At 36.4% G+C, this 21,407-nt stretch overlaps 1 protein-coding gene and 2 long non-coding RNA genes across 3 annotated transcripts in view; 2 read left to right on the top strand and 1 right to left on the bottom strand.

The window, feature by feature from the left end:
- LOC136832785 (uncharacterized) overlaps nucleotides 1-21,407 on the bottom strand; it is a 445,886-nt gene that overhangs the window by 205,538 nt on the left and 218,941 nt on the right. The window lies entirely within an intron of this gene.
- On the top strand, nucleotides 617-1,222 carry LOC136832885 (uncharacterized). Its single transcript, XR_010851348.1, has 2 exons — nucleotides 617-663; nucleotides 1,031-1,222. It is a non-coding gene; the product is annotated as an uncharacterized lncRNA (long non-coding RNA).
- The window catches only part of LOC136832783 (sodium/mannose cotransporter SLC5A10-like), a 29,671-nt gene continuing 16,542 nt past the window's right edge, over nucleotides 8,279-21,407 (top strand). The window contains exons 1-3 of the mRNA XM_067094334.1: nucleotides 8,279-8,429; nucleotides 16,409-16,480; nucleotides 19,342-19,446. Of these exons, the coding sequence (XP_066950435.1) occupies nucleotides 8,340-8,429; nucleotides 16,409-16,480; nucleotides 19,342-19,446 (267 nt within the window). The 5' untranslated portion in view covers nucleotides 8,279-8,339. The remainder of the gene's footprint in view (nucleotides 8,430-16,408; nucleotides 16,481-19,341; nucleotides 19,447-21,407) is intronic.

Below are 21,407 nucleotides of genomic sequence, written 5' to 3'. Positions count from 1 at the left end.
TGATGCTAAAGCAAGACACAAAACAAGTAACAATACCATCACATCTGATACATAGGAAGCCTTCGGAAGTGTCAAGCTTTCTGGTCGCGACAAATTATTTTTTTGTTTTTGAAAACAAAACGCTAGGAGTCAAAACTAACATTAAATTTTGTCGAAATTCAGAAACCTTACAAGGCTACCTATGTGAAGTGAATCACACAGTGGGAGAACATTCAGGATAAGCTAATCAATACCGTCTTGCTGGAGATCTGTATCATCCCCAGCTGACATCATCACTAATTGATCCGATCTAAATATCTTCTGTAACTACCAGCTACCGTCATAACTAATCTGTTACTAATGCCTTCTTCGTTTACAGGTCATCATATTGCTATTAGAGGATACCCTAATGTAATGATGGAAATCCTTCTTTTGAATTAATGACAATACCCTTCATAATTGGTGGACTGGAAAAACGAATTGGTTTTCATCTTATCAATAAGTTGACTTAACCACTCGAAATTGAGATTGTCTATGATCGAGTGTGCGTACGTAAGTGCGTAAGTTCAACCAAGTGCGTAGTAGCGTAAGCTCAACTCGCACTGTTCAAGACGTGTGTGGCGACTTCAGAGGGGAAGTTCCCCTTATTTTCATTTGAAATGCCATATTTCTCCCTTGTAAAAGGTATGCACATATCTTAGTTTATGTTGTGCATGTTGCCATAACACTTAATAGTGTTCTTGTGTATCTTTGCCTTAATGTAACAGCAAATTACCGAGAGTTGTTATGGTAATGTTACGTAAGTTGCAACATGATGAGCTTGCTTGTGGTTGCAGTGCCACCAACCATAGGCTAAGATGTGCGATATTCTTCCATAATTTTATGAATATATATCAACTCTTGACTTCAATTACACCTCTTATGCATGAAAAGCCAGGCTAACTGTGTAATGTAACAGTTAAGTTAGGCATGAGCACAGCATAGCCTAAGCTAAGGACTGCATGCTGTTTGACACAAAATGGCTGTCCTAAATGAACTTTTTGTATTACAGGGAACCAGTCTAGGGCATTCGTAATACATGAACCAGTCTAGGGCATTCTTACATGAACCAGTATAGGATATCTGTACAAGAACCAGTATAAGTACCTATGTAAGAACCAGTTCTAAAAGCTATGGAAGGAACATTAGGAATAAGTTGTTTACACCATGTAACCTACTAAGAAGCATTAAACAACCCGCGGGAGTCGGCGTTTCCCTCACCCCTAACTACAAAATGAAGATTCGTCCGTCTACGACGTCAAGTACCAGTCCAAGCTAAGAGTAATCCGGGGTTTATTAACCTAGGCCAGTGTGTTGCACTTGTTTGGCCTATGCCCAGGATTGAGTCGTTATATATAGGCTCGTCTGAGTTAATTGTCCTAAAATGAATGGTAGCCTCCGAATGTAAGCCAGGACAATTGACATGTAAAGCCACGAGTAGTAAAAGTAAGAATGACATATGGAGAGTAAACATGACACTAAGATCACAAAAAAATACCATCAGCACTAAACCTCTGAGGCACATCAAGGGCACCGGTGCTAACACTTCAGTTTACCTGTTTTACATATAAGAATCTTAGGTTTAACTAGAACAGCAGCAACAATAAAGTCAATTTTGATAAGTCTGAACACATCCTTTGCTGAGGTTGTCTTGGCTCCATCGAGCATGGATGGACCGAGTATGGGTTTTGTGCCAAAAGGACAACCAGGGTCATTCCGGGCCAAAACGAAATGTGAAAGAAGTTCAATATTGACATGAATGATACCAGTACACCTCCCTAAAACATTGCAGATACCAGAATCACTCACTAAAACATTGCAGATACCAGAACCACCCACTAAAACATTCCGGATACCAGAATCACCCCCTAAAATACTGAGGAGCATCATTAAAATGATAGAACACCAGAATGTGCTCACCAGACAGCAAGCTGTCACCCTTGGCACACTCGGGAACACTACTACCTCATGCAAGATACATATTATGAGTTACGTATGTACGGCCCCCTTCTAGCCTAGCCAAAATAACCTCTATTCTCTGATGTGGATTGAATACGGACGGCCAAACGGTTATAAGTGGTCGCATACTTTTGAATTTCTTGTTATTAGCAAGGAGAGGATAAGATAATCTATCTTCCAAATATAAGATATTACAGGTCAGTCCATATCCGAGTGGCGAATAGATGGTTTATCAACACAGCTTTGTGTACTAGTAATTTCAGCTTTAACATCAGCCTCTTCATTGTCTTTTATTCCAACATGTACAAGGGCCTAACTGAAGCAAATAGGTTTTGATTTAAAGCAAATCAATATGAGAAACAACCAATTCTGTGGCCTCTATGCTAAAGGATGGAAGGAAATATATTTATATATATTATCCACCGAACTTTCTTAATTTGAATAAGTAACAATAAATGACATTTGTGCTATGAACATTTTCAGGTGCATACAGTAAACGGTGACTGGAAACTCAACTGTAAAGGAAGATGCAGAGTTGGTCAGCTAGGACATTTAGAAAGCTTCTTGGTAAAAACAATGCACTCAACACCATCTTTTGACTTAGAGCCATCAGTACAGATCTTAAGCCGTTTTCATGTTGGCGATCTTCCACAAACTGCGCTTGTCACTACTGAAGAGATAAGTTTTTTTTTTACTAATGTCAGCTGAACAACATTTCAACTGACAGTTTTCTGATTAGAAATGTCTTAATTTTCCCGGTGTTTCTTAGGGCTAACATGGGAGGGCTTCGAAGAGTCTGATTTAAAACTTACAGTTTATTTACGCAATGATTGTATTCAATGGAATCTTTGAACAGAATGGAATATACAAATTGGGCCGAAAGCCAAGCACTGGGACCCATGAGGTCATTCAGCGCTGAAAGGAAAACCGAGAGTACAAGGTTACAAGGGTGTAACAGGAGAAAAATTTCGCAGTTGCACTATGAAAAATTATTAGAAGAGAGTAAGATGGAAGAAAGAATATGAAAGGAGGTACAGTAAGAGGAATGAAAGGGGTCGCAGCTAAAGGCTGGAGGGACGCTGCAAAGAATCTTAAGTAATGCCTACTGTGCACCGCGGCTGAGGTGTACTGACGGCACTTCCCCACTGCGGGGATGGAATCTTTGAAGAACTTTTGACATAACACCTATTATATATGGGAGGCTAAATCATCGGGCAAAAATTATAAGACTTTGCATTAAGAAGTGGAGGAGAAGGATAATGCAGTAATTAATAAATATTTAGGGGGCGGGAAAGGATCTGGTAAAAATTTCGATACAATCTGAGAGTATTCGGTTCAATTTACGGTTGAGAGGTTTTGTTATTAATAAATCTAAGTCTGTTATATAATTCGGTTTGTCTCGAAAACACCCGACAGACCGTTAAACCAAGTCTCAGAAACTAATACAAGAATAATATCTGGGTAGGGAGTGAAGAAAATAACGATGATTATATGAATTACGATATTTTTAAGGGTTTTAATAGAATTTTATATATTTGTCCGAAGTGAAGGTACAAAAGAAGCAAATTTATGACTGACGGTATAAAAGGTTCCAAAAAACATCTCGTTTTCATTTTGATTATCCTTCTGGACCTTCCGTCTGGCAACAGCGTCCTTAACAAGGTACCGGCGCATTTTCCTTGTTCCATGATGTAATTACATATATTTGACTTTGATTCCTTCCAGAACAAACATTCCTTCTTCCTATAAAGCCTGCCTGTCTTCCAAAACCACACTGAACTTCATATATTTTTTAAAATAACATTGTTGAGGCCGTGGGGCCCCTTCAGTTTTACACACTTGTAATGTTTTCAAAGATTTTTTTATTGTAGCCAATTTCCTACAATAATATTTTGTCGCCATATTAACAGTGTAAAACCCCCGAAGACAGTGATCAATCCCTCAAGTATATAACAGTAACATCAAGAGATTTATGCAGAATTGGTTTTCACCTCCTTGCTATAATGAACCGTTTTCTTTCTATGCTGATGATCACCATTTTCTATACAAATTGAAGATGGGACACTATGCGATTCTCATTTTCCAATATGGCTATGGAAGAGTTTTGAACAGCCGATTGATTTATTATTCATTTTTCATACCTCATCATTTCATGTGTAGATGGAATTCAAATGAATTAAATTCAACGCTTTCAGCGTTATCAGCGAAAGAAAGAAAACAAGATAGAAAAGTCTGGGCAACAAGCTTGCTTCTCAACTTGCCCACCTTATTGATCGATCTCAAGCGGCAGGTTTCGTGACATAAAAAAAATAGGCATTTTCTGGGAAAGGGGATTTAATTGCTGTTGAATAAATTAGCTTGCTTCTCCATCATGACAAATAAACAACAGGGCAACAAAGCACCACTCCACTGAATGACACCCTAATACAAATGAATATATGAGAAATAGCAAGCGTCGAGGCATATAAATTGTACAGTAACTGGAAATAAATAACCCCATAAATTTAGGCAGATCCTCACGTACACTACATTGTAAATGACCAAACAACACACACACACATTATATATATATATATATATATATATATATATATATATATATATATATATATATATATATATATGTATATATATATATATGCACATATCTAAACCTACTAGTGCTACCTGACGAGTCAACGATAAAGTTCCACCCAAGCTCTTGTTGACTTGGCAACAGTTTTATTATTGCTGTCTCAAATCGTGATGCTTTTAATGAGGTAATGAAATCAAATTAGTTCCTTTATATGTGTGTGACAGTGTGTAATTATGAATATATATATATATATATATATATATATATATATATATATATATATATATAATTGTGTATATAGTGCGTGTGTGTCCAAAGGGAACACCCATATATTTAACACATGGCAAACGCCAGAGCTTGACTAGATGCTAAACAAGACACCAGAAAATAAATTAAACTGCATAATGTTCCTTTTATAGAACCAAGTTATAAGGTGCCAATAAGGTAGCCGGAAATAGCTATATGTCCACAGACTAAGTAGCCAGTAACGGTAATGACAGATACTGGAACACACCTTAATATGAGTTACCGAACTTAGGATGCCTGCATTCTACCTAACTGGGAGGTTCGCTAACAGTACATACTAGAATATTCACAACCTAACCTTCCATAGCTTCACAATAACTAAGGGACAGCGTTTTACCTTACTTGTGAAGGGCTTTGGACATCCTCGAACCCCCCTTACTCAGCCCTGTACTTATTATTTACCTCTAATTTTTGAGGTTGGTCTTGCGACAGTGAAAAGTTTGAATAAATGAGCTTGGTATTTTAGGTTTTGACTAAGTGTCCATAGGAGGTTCACTCATTACCATTAACTACCACTATCAGTAGCCACTTGGTCAAACTATCAGCTAGTTAGCCGCAGCTGGCTGTCTTCTACCAACTCTGTGTAAAGAAAGCACTACCATCAATCTATAACCAAAAAATATATAGAAAACAATCAACGAGAATATCAATCAAAAAGATCAGGCAACAGAAAAATTGACAGAAATGAGGTGAGGAAACATATAAGAAGAAAATGGATGAAAAATGGGCTAGTATTAAAGACAGAAGTTGAAGGAGCACATGAAGAATGTGTAAAACTCTAGGATCTAGTCATGTAGTCAGGAAAGATTGTTTAAGATTTTTGGAGGGTAGGAAGAGGTAATACAAAGAGTGAGTGGTCAGATGATGAAATGAGAATTTTAGTACATGATAAACACACAATATTTGGGTGCTGTTGCAATACAGAAGAGATCTCGCACAAGACTACAGGAAGATGGGTGAGGTGGGCATGATTGTGGACAAGATCAGCAAGGGCATTTGGGAGTAAGCTGTTGTTCTACCATGGAGTAAATATTAGGAGAAAGGTTAATGAGCAAATGGATCCCAGAATAAAGGGTGAAAGTGAAGAGCATGTATTTGAACAGAATACAGTCCTGAGCTGGAGTGAGTACTTAGGAAGCCTAGTGAATGCAAAGTCAGAAAGGTAATGGTGAATGATAAAAATGTAGCAGTAAGTGTAAGTTTCATAATGCTTGTAGAAGTGGTTGCTGAGGATGCATAGACAGCAATCAGAGACTAAGGAATAGAGAGATACTATTATTAATCAAAAGTGAAGTCAGACTGAGTGTCTGACCAAGGTGTGTAAGGCGTGTCTAGATGAGGGAAAGGTTTTGAAGGAATGAGTGAGAGGAACAGTTTCTATGAATAAAGTTAAAGGTGATAGAGGAGACTCTCAGAATTATAAGAAAGTGACATTACTTAATAGACGAGGGGCCCCGATTAAGGATTAAGCTTAGAACAAGAGGAAGCTACCATGCAAGGTGCATGACTGGACTTCCTTTGAGAATGACAGATGACAGAAGGATTGATAGGGGAATAGAAACGTGGGTTTGGACAAGAAGAGAGTGGATAAGTGTTTGTTTTGAAAGTGAAGATAAAATCTTATAACTGAATTGACAGAGAAGCAATGTGGAGGGTTCTGAGGACGTATGTCCTAGAAAATAAGTCGTTGAGAGCAATAAAATGTTTTTATGATGAAAGTAAAGCACGCATAAGTCTTTGCAGGTGGGGTAAAAAGAGGACCGAGACAAGTGTATGTGTGTGTTGTCTCTGTGGCTGTTTCATACCTTTATCTACTGGGTGATGCAATACACAAAAGAAAGGACAGTAGATGTGGGTCAAAGCTGTGGGTTACGAGAATGGTCATGAAATGAGTGAGGAATGACTGAGGTTTGTAGATAATACAGTAATAGTTGCAAATATTTGCAAATACTTAAAGTAAAGTTTTTGCAAGAGGAAAGACAGTTCAGAAAAACTGTAAGCAAGATTAAGGTTTAGAGGGTAAATGGAAACCAGGAAGATAGCGTGAAGAATAGTGAATGTAGGTGATGGAAGAATGAAAGCAGTTGATTCGGATGGGTATTTGGGAATAAGTACGTAGGTGATATGTGAACCAATGAAGGTAGCTGGACGTGTACAAAACTTCAAGATGAAACTGGAGGGATAATCGGAAACAAAGAAGCATTGTATGGGGGCGGGGGACTACTGAGGTAAGATTTTGTTAAAAGTGAAATGTAGATGTTGAATGTGAATGAAATAAAAAATATACTGACGCTATAGAGGTAAATTACTTGCATGTTATATGTGGCATAAGAATAAATGATATGGTGGGAATTGTAAAGATATGCAAAATTGTTAAAAATGTTAGCGTAGGTGAATTGATTTGAGATGGTGCACTCATGCGGATAGAAATGGGATTGGCAGATTGGTGGAAAAAAAAGCACACAATTCGGTGGTACTGGGAGAAAGCAGAAGAGGAAGAAATCGAAAGTGCAACACAGACAGTGTGAAACGGGCGCTAGAAAGGAATAGCCTCAGCATCCAGGTAATGAGATGTGTGCAGGACAGACGTGAGTGGTGTATGTTGTGTTGGGGGACTAGACGCATTGCACATGAGCCTTCTGTGTAGCTATACGAAGCTGCCAATGCTGTGGTTACCTGACTGGGGGTTCATCCAAAATTCAGCAGTTGGGGGAAACGACTGAATGTTGACAAAAGAAATACAGGATATAGACATCCAGATTTTAGGAGTATTCATCAATAAAATTTTGGCGTTCGCTTGTTTGTTTGTGAATAGGTAAAAGAACAGGGCAAGTAAAAAAAGTTGGTAAAATCTGCAGCGTGGTGTCACCCTTACCGCTCAAACTTTCCTCGGTTACGAAAGCACGCTCGTTTCGTAAGGTGTTATTTTCTCACTGCCTCTGTTTCAGAGCTTATTTTTTATAAGTAAAAGATCTAAAGATGTCACGACACACATATACACATTTGCCAAGGGACAAACAAATTCTGGAACGATGGAATAGCGAAAAGAGAAGGCCTTATACAACCAGCGTGCTTTCGTAACATAGGAAAGTTTCAGTGGTAAAACTGACATTGCTTGACGAATTTCTCACTCTTATATAAAACCTTTCTTTTTTCGCTTGTTCTTTCCATGAGGATATTCGTAGTACCGCAAAATGAAACGTACTTTCATGTGAAAATTGAATTTTAAACTAAAATGCTGATTAAATTAATCTAGGACAGCCATAATCACACTAAATTGATGTCTCCTGCAAGGAATTCTGGCTTCTTATGTAGCCCACTTCCCTCTCCAGCCCCGGGTCTCCCGAACGCAAAGTGGCCCTTGCCGCCTTGGGCTGGGCCCACCCAGTCACCAACTGGTGAACGTGAACAGTAGGTAGAGGGAAGTCGAGGAGAGTGGACTGTACAACGATCTCTCCTCCACCATTTGGGATTTCCTGCAATGCCTTCCTCGATTGATGAAGGTTTAGTTGTGTGGGACTACCTTGCTATTTGCATCTATTTTGTGCTAAACATCGCCGTTGGATTCTACGTGAGTTTGTAACTTGGATTTCTGTCAACATGTTTTGGCGACTGTCACCTCCTTACGCTCCTCCTGACTTAACACGTGATTTCTATTTTCCAGTGACGTGTTTGGGAACCCTTGAGCCAAACAGGTGAATGCATTTATTTATTATTCTTGCGATGCTGAAAGAGGCGTTGTGTGTATGTATGTATGTATGTATGTATGTATGTATGTATGTATGTATGTATGTATGTATGTATGTATGTATGTATGTATGTATATAAAACGGTATTATATATATATATATATATATATATATATATATATATATATATATATATATATATATATATATGTGTGTGTGTGTGTGTGTGTGTGTGTGTGTGTGTGTGTGTGTGTACGACACAACATTTAGACGTGCAGCATTGTTCGGTGGGAAAATTGGTTATAAATGGAATGCAGTGATATAATGTTAAATGGTGATAATGAAGGGAGCCGATTTGAAAGCGGAAACCAGGGAAATGGAGCAACGAGTGTTAGTATGAATAGTAGGTGAATGGAAAGGGTTGATTCTTTTAGGTATCTGGGAGAAATGGGACAGACCTTGATAGGATGCGAGAAATGGATCAGGATAGGATGAAATGAATCAGGATAGGATGAGAAGTAAGGCTAGATATATATATATATATATATATATATATATATATATATATACTGTATATATATATATATAATGTGTGTATATATATATAATATACTGTATATATATTATATATATATATATATATATTTATATATATAAGTAAAATTATAGTTGCATAAAAGTTTCAGCACCTGTCCAAGAGATTAAGAGATTACGAGAGAGTATTCAGGCAATATAAATACAAATTTATCTGTGGTTCCCTGATTACGGAAGGTTTCATATATATATATATATATATATATATATATATATATATATATATATATATATATACTTCTTCTTTTAACGTGCTTTTTCCCATTTTTGTATGGGGTAAGCACGATGCCTTTCATATATATATATATATATATATATATATATATATATATATATATATATATATATATATATATATATATATATATATGCATATACATACACAAAACATATAAGTAGCCTATATATGTACATATAAATATTTCAACCTTCCGTAGTCTGTGAACCAAAGACACCATAAATATTATATTCAAATTTGTATTTATGAAGCCTAATTATCCCTACATTTGAATCAATGGGACAAGTGCTGGAGTTTTTATGCAACTATAACCCATATACTTCTTTTTATTTCTTGCTAAGAAACCGGAAGACTGTACCCCTCCTAGACGGGAAATATGCGTATGGTAATATATATATATATATATATATATATATATATATATATATATATATATATATATATATATATATATATATGTATATATATATATATATATATATATATATATATATATATATATATATATCAGTATAACTGAATCACGAAAATATGGACCGTGATGAATATATAAGTAAAGACAATATCCACGAAGGAAAGAGAAACAATGGAGTGCTGCAAGGCCTTTCAATTTATAGTACTTTACTTAGCAAGTAAAGGACTGAGTCGAAAGGCCTTGCAGCACTCCATTGTTTCTCTTTCCTTCGTGAATTTTGTCTTTATATATATATATATATATATATATATTTACACACACACACACACATATATATATATATATATATATATATATATATATATACATACACATATAATAGACTCACTCCCACTGTTGTCATTCTTCCTTTCGTAAGTTCTATTCTATATTCAGCAGTTTTTAATGAGATAACTCTACAGTCTACCTAAAATGTTATATTTTACTTTACAACATTTGCCTTTCCTAAATTCCTTCACTATATACTGTATATATATATATATTTATATATATATATATATATATATATATATATATATATATATATATATATATATATATATATATATATGTAAGGAAGGCATTCAGAAAAGACAAATGTAAATTAATTATAACATTAAGCAATTTATTAGTAAGACTGGAAAGTTATCTCATAAAACACTATCGACAACAGAACAGAATGACAAAAAAGTAGAAAGATGGCAGTGAGAGTGAACTCGATCCCGGTGGTTTGGAAATTTTTGATGACATCGTTAGAATGAGGTCAAAGTAGAACTGATGACAGAGTTAGCGTGATTCCGATGTTATCGGTTCGCCAGTTTCTGTTGTGATTTTTGCGGAAAGCTGTATCATTTCTTTACATTAGCGATAAAGCACATCCACACATCAATTATATATATATATATAATACAGTATATAGAATATATATATATATATATATATATATATATATATATATATATATATATATATATATATATATATATATATATATATATATAATAATATACACTTGCACAGAACTTGTGTACTGACATGCATGTTTAGATTCTATGTACACGGTGGGGCGTGTTACGAAATGAATACGTTTGCCTGTGGAGGGAAAGTGGCTTGAACTCATCTCAATTTCACTCCGTGAAGCAAAAACTTAGTGAAACCATTATTAATAAACGCGACCATGATGAGGTCGCGGTGTATCTAATGACGACAAATTCTTTGCGATGACAAGCGGAAACGCTTTGCCAGCAGATTGTGTAACTTGACTGAAAGGTGAAATAAACAACGGTGTGAGCGTAAGCACGGGTAGTTTGCCACTACGCAACTAACTCCAACGGCCTTGCTTCAGCAGAAGTATAAAAGCCAATCTCATCGTATGTTCCGGTACAGGAAACAGCCAAAGTTTCATTTTATTCTGTCAGTGCTCCTGCGAGTATAGATATAAAATCGCCAAGTCCCTTTCGTTCACTTTCATGTCCATAAATTCGCTCTGGTTCACGTATACAATACTTGAAAACTGTTGTGATACAAAGGCAGCCATAACATTTTATGTAGCACTACTATTCCACCACAAGCAGGGATCAGGATAGCCACTCGCTGTAGCTGACCACTGATCAATTCCCAGGAAAACCAACCGCAGTTACGTAAGTGAGGTAGGTGATGCAGGGTTCTTCGTGCGCTACACGAGCCATCGTGGCATTTCAGTGTCTGGTTTTCATGGACGGCGATCACGTAAGCGCGCTGTTTTGATTTCCAAGCCAGCCATTTTCGTAGATCTAGAGGTTTAATTTCCCTTTCCATCCATGAAGTTCCCTTTTAACTTACGGAATTTTCGTTAATATTGGCCCTCGTGGTTTTACTACTACACATTTCGCCACGTACGCTATGACTGGAAAATTCTAAGTTCACAAAGAATGAGAGAGAGAGAGAGAGAGAGAGAGAGAGAGAGAGAGAGAGAGAGAGAGAGAGAGAGAGAGAGAGCACGTAACAATGCGTTTATACTTGATGCGTTCTTATCTTTTATTGCGGAATAATTCCTTAATATGTCATTTTATATGAATTTGCTTCTCAATAAACGTCTAGACACCACAATGCTTTTATCTCGCAATTGCGGCGTATTCTTCTTGACCTCATGAACGCGCCAAAGCTTTCGAGTTAATGAAGCTTAAAAGTACTGGAGCCAGACTCGAATGTGGATACAATGAAAGATGTTATTTATTCGCTCCGTTCTATTTTCTCTCTTGTATTACACGTGGCGATTCTATTATGCAGAAAATTATTTTGTCTGTAAATATCTTCATACGCTTGTTCACGCCAATGGTCGCTCATTTCGGAATTTCCGGACGCAAGAGAACGTATTCATCGCGTTGTGGTTTCTTTTTCTTAAATAATTATTACAGGTGATCACTGTCAGATTTGTCAAACGCCAGATTTTTTTAGTTTGATGAAAATGACAGAATTACGATAGGGTCGTGCTCGCAGATTCAGCCTTTCACTGAACAGCTGAAAAATGTGATGCTGAGCCGTTTCGTTGCCATTTCATGAAATAGTAGAACGAAGAATAAACGCCGTAAAGCAGCGAAGATATACAGTACGATCAGAATGCAACGTTCCTGTAATTTGCACTTGTGCAATCGGTTAAAATAATTCTGGGTCATGTTCTGATTACAGACTACTATTGTTAAGATTGTTAAGTAATTCTCTCCAAATGCCTCCGTGTCTCTTACAAAGGTCAGTGCTATTGTTCAGTTGTTAGCGTAATTTTATGTTTAGAGAGATATGTTTACCTTTATGTGGGGAATGATAATATATTAATTGGTAAATGCAATGAGTAAATAAATGTAAAACTTCGAAGATACTACAAAATAATCTGTAAGACATTTGAATACAGGTCAGAAAGGTTCCTGTTTAAAACAAGAATGATTTATTATTCAGAGGATAAACCCTATTCATGATGAACAAGCCCACGGGTGCCACTGCTTGAAATTCAAGCTTCCAAAGAATATGGCGCTCATTTGAAAGAAATTACAGAACACAATAGGAAATTCAGGAAGAAGAGATCAGTTATTGGAAGAAAAAAGATGTTAAAAATTTTTTTCCAAACATTGTTCATTTCTATAGCGGTTTCGAAATTGTACAACTCTGAGGGCCGGCGTCACTCGGTAACAGTATACAATGGAGGATCGAAGCGCTCAAGAATATTTCCAACCCCGCGGTGTATTTCAAAAGAGGGAGACTTTGACCTTGAGCTCTTGGGAGGGTGATGGGTCGGATGATTACGTACTCTTCACTTGTTCTCTGGTACTCAGTGGTTAAGGACCATGATAACAAGCATTTTCAAAAACATGATGACTTTCTCTGTTGACAAGAAAAATGGATGCGAAATACTATACACATACACTTACTACTGTTGAAAGGATATAACCTAGTCGACCTTGAATTCAAGGCTCTTGCACGGTTATCAAAACAAAAATAATAATTACAGATAACGCATCAAAGCATCACATTAACAAAGAAAGAAATAAAAGAAACCGAAATTAATGAAATGAATGAAATTAAGGTATATCTACATTCCTGAAAATTCATAAATTTCTTGTGTTCTGCGTATCGGATGCAAAATTTTCTGCTCACAGTAATTATCTAACTTAGAGGCTGAACTACTTTCAAGAAACCGAACAAACTAAGAAATTTCGAAGAGTTTTTGAAGAACCCATATACCTGGCAGGCTACTGTCACCAGACGCAAAAGAAAACGAAAGTAAATTCATTGTGAAGCAGTCCTTTAATACCAGCTCTTCAATATCATGACCACTACTGGGATATAATTTAGGCAGCACTATTCTTTTTAATTCTTTTAACTTTAGAAGGAAAAAAAAACTGTGTAAAAAAATAAACCCTTTCGTGTTTTTGAACACATACATATATACACATCATACATATAATGAAATATATACACGTCTATGTGCGTGTGTATGTTTTCGGGTATGTGTGTACATATATTTACAGTATATATATATCATTTATGTAAATATGTATACATATATAATACACATAAAAGCTTAATCACTTGCACAATTGTACTATGCATTCATACGACGACTAACTGGACCTCATTTAAGTATTTTAAGGCCACCGGACGATGGGGACAGTTTTAGTCCTTGAAAGCTTGTAACTTTTGTGAATAAAATCTCCGTTAGAAACCATCCCGTTAAAATGAGGCCCTGTCAGTCTTCATACACACACACACACATATATATATATATATACATACAAATATATATGTATAAAGTGACGTATAAGTTAAACGGAAGGAAGACATAATGTAGTATCTTCTGATGATTATATATATATATATATATATATATATATATATATATATATATATATATATATATATATATATATATATATATATATATATATATATATATATATATATACATACATACTTTTACGTGCATTTTGTTGCAGCCTTATACGCATAAATAACATTGAAATAAACACCTATATGTTCATGTCATGTATACATACATATATATATGTGTATATATATGTATGCGTGTGTATACATGAACATATAGGTGTATATTTCAATTTTATTTATGCGTATAAGACTGCAACAAAATGCCCATAAAAGAATATTTATGATGGAAGAAAAATCTGAGTTCCTAGAAAGCTCAATTCGGTGTTACCTTGGCTCGAAAGTGGATAAAAACGTCATCCACTGCACCTGAGAACTATTAAGAAACGTCCTTTTAGAGTTCGCTTTGATTAGATAATGCTTGCAGAACGCACATGTAAACATTCAGAGAGAGATTGTGTGTGTGTGTGTGTGTGTGTGTGTGTGTGTGTGAGAGAGAGAGAGAGAGAGAGAGAGAGAGAGAGAGAGAATGACCTTTCGTTCCGACTGACTAGATCTCCTAGTACTTAATACTGGTTACATAACTGCTATTTCAAAAGTATTACAGTGGCCCCTTAAGCAAATAAAGATGTAATGATGAACGCATTCCTTCACGCGTTCGAGACACAGACTCTGTTTATCACTGGCAATGAATTTGCACTTTGTCATCAAATGGAACTGCTTTGATGACCTTTCCACTAAGAAGAGAAGCATGAGATGAGATCTCTTTGATAAGAGTGCCGTTACCCTACAATTTTATTGTTTTTCTACCACTTTATGTATGACCCCTCTCTTTTTACATCTTTGCTCACCATTTACTGTTTAAATTTATAAATGGAAACAAAATAATATCAAAGAAATCGAAGTCTCTTGCCTAACTGAAAATTTCACAGATGGATACAAACTTATTGATCAGTACGGAAGTATGTGTGGAATCACGTGTTGCTGAGCGTGTCTTAAACTACAACATATCAGGGGCAACGTCAGTAGTAATTCTCTCTCTCTCTCTCTCTCTCACACACACACACAGATATATACACTTATAATCGAGAAATGCTTGTCATCATCAGGAAAACTCAGTGATTAAAGTCACTATCTATCGTTGCTTTAAAACTAAGTAACGGTTCGAATCCTGCCAGTGGCGATTGATTGATTGATTGATTAGTGGTTACTAAAACTGACGTCGCAATATCTACGTTATTAACGACGTAATGAAATTAAATAGGAAACTAAAAAAAAAATAAAAGGGTTTCATATAAGAAATATATACAGATATGCATATATTCATTTCTGTAAATACATATATACTATACGTACATACACTGACTGCATATGTACATGATCTAAATTTTGTTAGGCCCGCCTCCCAAGCAATGAAACATAATTCCCCTATGGTGAAAGTTATTGATGAGTTATAGTGAATTGGATATAAACGATATTTGTCGCTTATTATCTGTGAATATAAAACGTCAGCGGGTATAAGTAACAAAAATTACACACAGACATACACCCATATGTGTATATGAGAGAGAGAGAGAGAGAGAGAGAGAGAGAGAGAGAGAGAGAGAGAGAGAGAGAGAGAGAGAGAGAGAGCTTGATACATGGCATAACTGAGGTACAAAAAAGGAAGGGCCTTATCATCCAGGGAAGCGAAAGGTGCAAGCAGAATGCAGGTGAAAGCCAACGTGCGAAGGGGGCTTCTGCGCACAACTGATCAGAGGCGTGTTGTGGAAATATTCTGCACAGGATGTTCATCCACGAATCGATTCCAACCCCTTTAAGGAACAGTTTAATGTTGAGAAAATATATACCCTTCGTAAATTTACATAAGTAAACAAAATATAGTGTGTTCATTTACACTGATGATAACTATCTGATGCATGGGATAAATGGGGATGATTTAGAAAGACGGACAATAAATAGTGGTGGTAACGAGAAAGACATTTGGAGACCTTGACCTCCTATTTTTAGGTCACGAGGGGTGTGGCATTTTAGGCGTAAACTGATAGGCCTAGATACAGAAAGAGGCAGCTAGTTATGACAGCTACAACAGCTCACTTACATTCTTTTCAGCCCTGAAATTTGGGCGTTCAGTTGTAAAACCGTGGTATCAATATCAAATCACAAACACAGCAAAAGAGGAATCTTTTATTCTTACATCTTATCTTTTATTGTTCCAGGCACTATGTCGTCCCAATCGAGGCACAGTTTCCGGCTACTTCTTGGCGGGGCGTCACATGTGGTGGCTTCCGGTAAGTATCGCATTGTTCTTATTAATGAACGACGCAATTTCCCGAAGGTGGCAGTTCGTCACCGGTACTTAGGTCCCATGAAAAGGGCATGAATGATTAAGTTAGGGTCCGACCATACCGATAAGTGAAACCAGGAACGTTTCGAGTGCGTCGTTTAAGGGTCGAAGCTAATGATTAATATGCCATGAAGAGAAAAAATCAACTTTAAAAATTACTGGGGTTCCCTGTATTTCTTTTAGGCGCAATGTTTATGCCTTGCATAAGCTGAAATATAGCAACAGTGATCACTAACAATATTTGTCACTCTCAATCCACCTCGTGGATTGTCGTGTGATGTACACGATACCTATTTGGTTCTTGACAAACTATATCTCTGTCTGTGTGTCACATTTTTAAGTAGACAAACAGGGGTCCCTGCGAGCACCCTAGATCCGATATCAATTCTCTGAACTTGTGAAAATCTCTGGACGTTTTGCAGTCCACACTGCTATTCATCTGATAAAAACTAATACGTAGATGATTTGAGAGTATTAGTTATGGATTGTTTTTTGTTTATGTTGTGTATAACCTGGAAACCGCCGCCCTTTCCACTGTCTTATGAAAGATTACTGGCGTAGCATGCAACTGCTTCTTAGAAACATTTCTTCTTTTAAACAGACTGATATATCAGCGAAGTCTCCTGAAATGACAAGTAGCTCAAGTTAAGTTTTCTTTGTTTTATTATTATACGTCTCATACCTTTGCTTACCTGAAAAGTCACTGTGAAGGGCTGAGTAGCCGTTAGTTATTAGAAAGGGAATATACTTATTCAACACCTTTAAGCTCAAGACTTGACACTGTCATACATACTGAGCACATTACTCCCTTTTCATCACAGTACTTGGAGTTTATTTTTTCCAAATAGCGCAAGAGAACAAGAAACGACTAAAAATTTACCTGTTGTAATTTTTTTAGAATAATTTCTGTGATATACCAACTTACATACCCAAAGCAAATTTCTCTCATAGGTGCCCAAGTAGTAATGCTTCGTATGGCATCATTTTAGTGCAAACCTTTGTAATAAAACTGATACTAACTTTTTATATATCTATTTTATTTTTACTAAAGAGCCTAACAGCTGACAGTTCTGGAAGTATTGGATTGGATTATAGAATTGAGGCCAACGGCCAAGCACTGGGACCTATGAGATCATTCAGCGCTGAAATGGAAATTACCAGTAAGAAGGTCTGAAAGGTGTAACAGGAAAGCCTCGCAGTTGCACTGTGAAACAGTTGGTAGGGAGAGGGTGGTAAGTCAGATGGGAGAAACAGAATATGAACGGAGGCACAGAAAAGGAATGAAAGTGGCTGCAGCTAGGGGCCGAAGGGACGCTGCAAAGAACCTTAAGTAATGCCTACGGTGCACCACGTGAGGTGCACTGACGGGACTAGCTCCCTACGGGAGTTCTGGATATATTAATGACGTCGCTGCCGAAAGTAACTCCATTTCGCAGCCTTTTATATATATATATATATATATATATATATATATATATATATATATATATAAACGTAACGATAATCATAGCAATAGGTCTAACCACTGCATGTTTTCGATATGCTTTTCCTACCATAGAATACTTTCGTAGAAGAGAAAGACTTTCCTACTTCAGAAATTTAATATTCTTCGAGGCTGATAATCAGATTTACAGAGATGAAGGCTACCCGGATTTTGAGAGAATGCTATCCATCCCAACACGCCGGCCATGAAGAACTACTGCAAAGTCTCTGGGCCCAACACGAGAGTTTGTAAGAATTCTGGGAATCTTACAAAAGTGGAATGATACACAGAAAGATTTTCATTTAGAAACAGACACTATGGCTATTTCAGAAACAATTGCTATATTCGTTAAAAGAGCAACGCATGGTAAAGAAATCTCTAATACATCATCAGCTGTATTAGAACCTAAGTATAATTTAAACCCATTTATTTACCCCTCTTACTCAAAAATTTCATTCCGCTCTCTCTCTCTTTGTAATTTTATTGTGTCGTCGGCATGCAAACTCGAGTTGATTTAAGCAAAACGCTATTTATTTCACTTCAAGTTACACGGATAACTCACTGATAAACATTGGTAACTAACGCGGGAAATGAAGCATGAAAATCACTATCATGATACAGTTTACAAAATAGTTTGGATACGTTTCCAGTTATATAACTTCATGCTGTAAATGGAAGATTTTCTGGTAGACCAGTCTTTTTAGAAAATATATTAAAACTTCATACACTATAACATGAAGGTCATTGACAAAATCTAGAAGAGGAAAGCCATGGAAGCATTATTGCTATTCCCGGTGTACAGTATACGATTTCACTAGCTCCCTCTACCAGCTCAACAACGCCAGTAAGAGAAGTTGAACTGCTGATTGGTTTGGATGAAGCTGGTTTATGCAAACAATGGCACTGAAAATAGTAAGAAGCTTGGTATAAACCTCCACCCTTCAGTCAAAAGATACGGTTGCACTGCTTTTGAATACGCGGCTTTCCTTGAAAAGGCAAAAGCTCTTCACAGGTGAGAATGGCAATTGTTTTCACTCGTTTTTTCCATTCAAGAATTTTCAGACGATAATTAACGCTGGGTGGCACAGAAAATTGAAATGATCTTACAACTACAGATGACAACCATTACACAGATTCAGGCATACGGACTGTTTTAGCTGTATCTGTAACCGTTTTTTTTTATAACAAGCAGGGAATTTCTGTTTTTAACAGAAAAAAAGTTATCTACAGCCATACAGAGGTACACACGAAGGAAAAAATTCACCATCTTTGAAATTTGGGTCACAAAAGAGAAAATGAATTCAAAATATGATTCATTACAGGTCGGTGCGTCCCTCTTCGCCAGCAACATCGGATCGGAGCATTTCATCGGCCTAGCAGGATCGGGAGCAGCAGGTGGCATTGGTGTTGGGGCGTTTAATTTTAACGTAAGTAAATTACTCTCGGTAACTGTTAGCCAATTTTAACATAAACATAGCAAAGGTGCTTTCTAATGATGTTATTTATTAGTTTTCTATTGCATTGACAACATGAAGTTATATCATTCCATACAGCTAGAGTTTCACAAGCACGAATGCTTGTCATTGAATAGAAATAATAGGTACTAATCAATAATAATAACAGTCGAAGGGAAGCTAATACTATTTTTTTTCGCCGAAGTACCTTCATTTCATTTGGATCTTATTTACTATCCTCATGAGAAAGTGCTTTACTTGGGGTAAACGGCTGACTATACTAAGGTAGCATATATCATGAAGATGCACCGATCGCCCGCGTCAGTTAGTTATTTTCTCATTTTCTCGCTCACCACTTCCGACTGCCTATCATTAACATTCTAAGGACTATCAGGTACTTAGCTCTGCATTAGTAACGTTCAGAGAGAGAGAGAGAGAGAGAGAGAGAGAGAGAGAGAGAGAGAGAGAGAGAGAGATTACTGTCCTCTTTACCTCTACAGTCTCTCAGGTACTTTCACCTGCCAGTTCTCCAACCCTCACCTTTCTCCAGGCTTTAGTCTACCGTGTGCCTCCCCACGTAGAAGTATTGTTATTCTCGCTTTGCTTGTAAGTGTCGACATGTTTATCGACAGTCCTCCATGAGATATCGGGCAAATCAAAGAAGTTTTAGAGGATCACAATAATTACGATTTACTCAGCTAACTGAAAGAAACGGCGACAACTTACTGAGAGCTGTTGAATTACATCTCAAGGAGACTTTGCATATTTAGTGTCACGACGAATCAAGTACAAATTTAAACCTCCATCTTTCTACGATATCACACAAAACTAGCTTAAGTCACTGACAAGAGAGGAGACCCAGTCTAAGATTCATTTTCGTTTTTAGAAGGCGTCAGTCTGGCTAACTAATTTCCTTTCACCTCTGTCAGACAATTTCTTAACTAAACTGTCAAATTCGTGATTATATTAAGGAAAGTCTTCTAATTAATCCAGTATTTAAATTCAGTCTTATTAATATCTCAAATTCTCTCTCATTTTCTTTCTCTCTTTGAGGTCTTTGACCTTCGCATTGCAACGCTATTATACAACCCAATAAAATCTCTTCTGTTGTCAATGCGCCTTTGTTATTTCATCAGGCACTGGGCAAGATGAAAGGCGTTTCAATTGTCGGAAGAAAGGAGTTTTCGGTTACCGGTACTCTCTGACTTTTGTGTATGTAGATACTGCATACTGATTCACAGTTTCAACTGTACAAGTATCGAGGTCACCTAATCTCAAACTGACCTGAATTTTAAGAAAGCCAGGTTTCCACCAAATTTAGGAGTCCTAAAATGAGATCTTTCAATATTAAGGAAAGGAGGAGATTCAACACTTAGGTATTTTTATCGAACCTTTAGTAAGAAAAAACAAAAAGCCTCTATTACAGCAAGAATGAACGAAATGTATGAATTTTCGGGCTATATATATATATATATATATATATATATATATATATATATATATATATATATATATATATATATATATATATATATATATATATATATATATATATATATATATATATATATATATATATATATATATATATATAGCCAAGCCAGAGAAGATGAATTTTTATCAAAATATCACCATCATTAAAAACTCACGCTGAAAATCCCATATGAACGCATGAAAATTATAAATGCTTTTCACACATATACTGATTGAAAATAAGTTATCTAAATGCTGTTAAAAATACCAATTACTTTTTAAAAGCCATGAAACCTCTTCACCCAAGAGATTTCAGGTGAAGGGTTTCCCTTTTTCTGCTCCTTATACAACATGGGCAGCACACCAGATGTACTCATCTGACAGTAACCTGTCATAGCGAGTACAAAAAGTATACCTTAGTTTAACCAGACCACTGAGCTGATTAACAGCTCTCCTAGGGT

The sequence above is a fragment of the Macrobrachium rosenbergii genome, chromosome 50 (assembly GCF_040412425.1).
Source record: "Macrobrachium rosenbergii isolate ZJJX-2024 chromosome 50, ASM4041242v1, whole genome shotgun sequence".
Classification (NCBI taxonomy): Eukaryota; Metazoa; Arthropoda; class Malacostraca; order Decapoda; family Palaemonidae; genus Macrobrachium; species Macrobrachium rosenbergii.
This window is presented reverse-complemented; position numbering and strand designations above follow the sequence as displayed.